Consider the following 3645-nt stretch of genomic DNA (forward strand, 5'->3'; position numbering starts at 1 on the left):
CGAACCCGTGGGCTCAGGCAATTCACTCACCTCAGCCTCCCAAAGGCGTGGGATTACAGGCTGAGCCACCGAGCCCAGCCTGCAGTGGCACTCTCACAGCCACCTCGGCCACGAGGGTTCAGGTGATCCTTCCTCCTCAGCCTTCCAAGTAGCTGGAACCACACTCAGCTAATTTTTCTTGATTTATTGTAGAGATGAGATCTCACCATGTTGCCCAGGCTGGTCTCAAACCCCTGAGCTCAGGTAATCCTCTCACCTCTGCCTCCCAAAGTGCTGGGATGACAGGCTTGAACCACCGTGCTGGACGTGAGACATTAGATCAAATAAAATGAAGAAAATAGTCAAAGGGGACTTTTGATCATTCATTCATTCAGCATATATTGATTTGCTAGCTATTGTGAGGCCGGCTTCCTTACTCTGTAAACATTTTGCTTTCTGATTCTTACCGGTCTTATTTGTATCATACTTCTTAAACTCGCTGAGAAGACTTGAGGAATGAGCAAACAGTTTTTCCCGTAAAGCTCTCAGAGCTGACTCCTCCACTCTGCTAATCCTGGGACAGGAGAGAAAATGCGGTGTTGATACAAGTGAGCGTACAACAATAACTTCTGCAGAAAACAAATCTACTGCTCCAGTTCAAGGTGGGGAGGTAGAGATGCGAACAGTGCATGCAAGAGAAGGAAGAGACCCTCTAAATCATGTCTATTCTACAGCTAAATGCTGACACCATTTGGATAACATAATGACATCTGACACATCAAAGGTTCTACAAACATAATCGTCTTTTCTAAATCACTCATAGAAGAGTCTTGCCTTTGTCTCATGGTTAGCGTGTGGGTTGACTTGTTAGCTTGATACTGCACGATGTGTGGGATCAGGGCGGGCCCCAGTTTGACGTAGGCCCCTCTGTTACTGCCCACTTCATAGTAGTTGGAGGCAGAAAAGATAGTCAATACCTAAATCGAAAGGGGAGAGAGACAGGCATTCACATCCACTGGAGAGGCCGCCGTCTTCAGCGCCACGTGGTCCTGCCTGACTTCAGTGTCTGCTGCTGCCCAGTGTACATCTGTGGGTTCTTCCTCCCTTTTTTTTTCTTATGAGTCGGAGTCTCACTCTGTCACCCAGGCTGGAGTGTAGTGGCACGCTCATGGCCACTGCAGCCTCGACATGCTGGGCTCAGGTAATCCTTCCGCCTCAGCCTTCCAAGTAGCTGGAACCACAGGCATGTGCCACCAGGTCTGGCTATGTTTTGATTTATTGTAGAGACAAGGTCTTGCCAAGTTGCCCAGGCAGGTCTTGAACCCCTGAGCTCAGGCAATCCTCTTGCTTCGGTCTCCTAAAGTGCCATCAAGGATCAACGACTGTAAAGGACCTAGCTGCTCTGAACAAGTGGGTAACAAGTACAAGGTACAGTTGGTTAGAAAGCAGGAGACTTTGCTCATCCTGGCCCGGACCCTTTGAATACTTTTGGGACAATGAACTTGTGCTGCTGCTGAGGGTCCACCCACCTTGCGGTTGTGACAGAATTCATAGCCTTCGGGTTTGCACTCGTGCGAGCGAATCAGGAGCTGCAGGCTGTATTTCTGTAGCAACTGTTCTGTCACATCTGGCCCGAAATAACAGCCTCCTCCTCGAACAGTGTTGGCCTTGCAGCCGTCCTGGGCCATGGGGTCACTCCATAGGATATCCACAACCTGCAAAGACCAAGAGGTGGCCCCTCCTAAAAACCACATAGATGTTACTTCAGAGTCTTTCACAAGAAAAGAGGACTGGGAAGAGGAGGAGGAAGAAAACATTTGAATTTCAAAAAATTAAGTGAATAAGCCGGGCACAGTGGCTTATGCCTGTCATCCCAGTACTTTGGGAGGCAGAGGCAAGAGGATTGCTTGAGCCCAGGGGTTCGAGACCACCCCGGGTGACTTGGTAAGACCTCATCTCTCCAATAAATCAAAAACTTAGCTGGGTGTGGTAGCATGCACCTGTAGTTCCAGCTACTTGGAAGACTGAGGCGGAACGATCATCTGGGCCCAGCGTCAAGGCTGCGGTGGCTGTGAGTGTGTCATATATCCTACACACACTCTCTGAGGTGCCTCAGAGTCAGCCTCAACACCTTTCTCATCATCCCCCTTCAATCAATCAGCAAAGTCTGCTCATTTGAACTCGTCAATATTTCTGAGTTCCTTTCTTGATTGGGTGACCCATATGAAGTTACCATTTTTGTAGGTCAAAAATGGCTGGATACCAACAGGTTCGTGAAGTTCTGTCACCACTTATGCATGAGCTCACCCTCATCCTCTCCCACCTGGGTGACTCTAGCAGTGTTGAGGGGGCTCCCTGCCACTGTCCCCCAGGGAGGTGCCCCCGTGACTGCCTGAGTCATCTGCCTAGGCAAGCCTCCAAGCACCTACTCGGGACACGCCCTCCTCTTGCTTCTTCTCCATTGATAGAGCTCTGACTGCGTTGAAGTGGTAGTGAGCCTGGCTTGGCAATACTAGCTGTCCCAGGCTCTCTTGCGGTTAGGGGTGGCCATGAAACACAGTTGGGGGTTGGGGGTTCGAGACCAGCCTGGGCAACTTGGTGAGATCTCATGTCTACAATACAATCAAAAAATTATCTGGGCTTGGTGGTGTGTGCCTGTGATTCCAGCTACTCAGGAGGCTGAGGTGGGAGGATCTCTTGAGCCCAGCAGGTCAAGGCTGCAGTGACCGTGAGTGTGCCATTGCACTCCAGCCTGGATGACAGAGTGAGATCTCAACTCAAAAAAAAAAAAAGAAAAAGAAAAAAGAAATAGGGTTCAATAAAGCAAAGCCTACCTTTTTATCCCACTGATGCTAAGCCATTAACCCAAGTATTGTCAGGCAATAGAGCACACCTGTTGCCATCCTTTATAAAACTCTAAAATATAAGCTGGGTATGGCAGTTCACATCTGTCATCCCAATACTTTGGGAGACAGAGGCAAGAGGATTGCTTGAGCCCAGGAGTTCAAGACCAGCCTGGGTAACATAGCAAGACTGTCTCTACAAAATATTTTTAAAAATCACCTGGACGTGGTGGTGCACACCTATAGTCCCAGCTACTTGGGAAACTGAGGCAGGAAGATTGTTTGAGGCCAGGAGTTCGAGACCAGCCTGGGCAATATAGCATGGCTTCATTTCTACAAAAAAAATTAAAAAGTTAGCTGGCTACAGTGACGCACACCTATAGTCCCAGTTATTTTGTAGGCTGAGGCGGAAGGATCACCTGAGCCCAGGAGGTTGAGGCTGCAGTGAGCCATGATCATGCTACTGCACTCCAGCCTCGGCGACAGAGTAAGATTCCCTATTTTAAAAAATATATATATTTAAATATATATATAGTAAGCCGGGCTCGGTGGCTCAGCCTGTAATCCTGCGCCTTGGGAGGCTGAGGTGAGTGGGTTGCCTGAGCCCGCGGGTTCGAGACCCGCCTGGGCAACTTGGCGAGACCTCATCTCTACAATAAATCAAAAAAATTAGCTGGGCGTGGTACCGCGCGCCTTTAGTTCCAGCTACTTGGATGGCTGAGGCGAAAGGATCACCGGAGCCCAGAAGGTTGAGGCTGCAGTGGCTGGGAGTGTGCCACTGCACTCCAGTCTGGGCAACAGAGTGAGACTCCAACTCTCAAAA

The 3645-nt window shown here is 49.4% G+C and overlaps 1 protein-coding gene across 1 annotated transcript in view; it reads right to left on the reverse strand.

Moving 5' to 3' along the window:
* Positions 1-3645, reverse strand: part of PPEF2 (protein phosphatase with EF-hand domain 2) — a 39232-nt gene that overhangs the window by 7327 nt on the left and 28260 nt on the right. The window contains exons 12-14 of the mRNA XM_008069063.1: positions 1509-1694; positions 814-956; positions 447-553 (exon numbers count right to left, since the gene is read on the reverse strand). Coding sequence (XP_008067254.1) covers positions 447-553; positions 814-956; positions 1509-1694 — 436 coding nt within the window. The remainder of the gene's footprint in view (positions 1-446; positions 554-813; positions 957-1508; positions 1695-3645) is intronic.

Source organism: Carlito syrichta, unplaced genomic scaffold, assembly GCF_000164805.1.
Source record: "Carlito syrichta isolate Samal-C Ts95f unplaced genomic scaffold, Tarsius_syrichta-2.0.1 Scaffold311780, whole genome shotgun sequence".
NCBI classification, from domain to species: domain Eukaryota; kingdom Metazoa; phylum Chordata; class Mammalia; order Primates; family Tarsiidae; genus Carlito; species Carlito syrichta.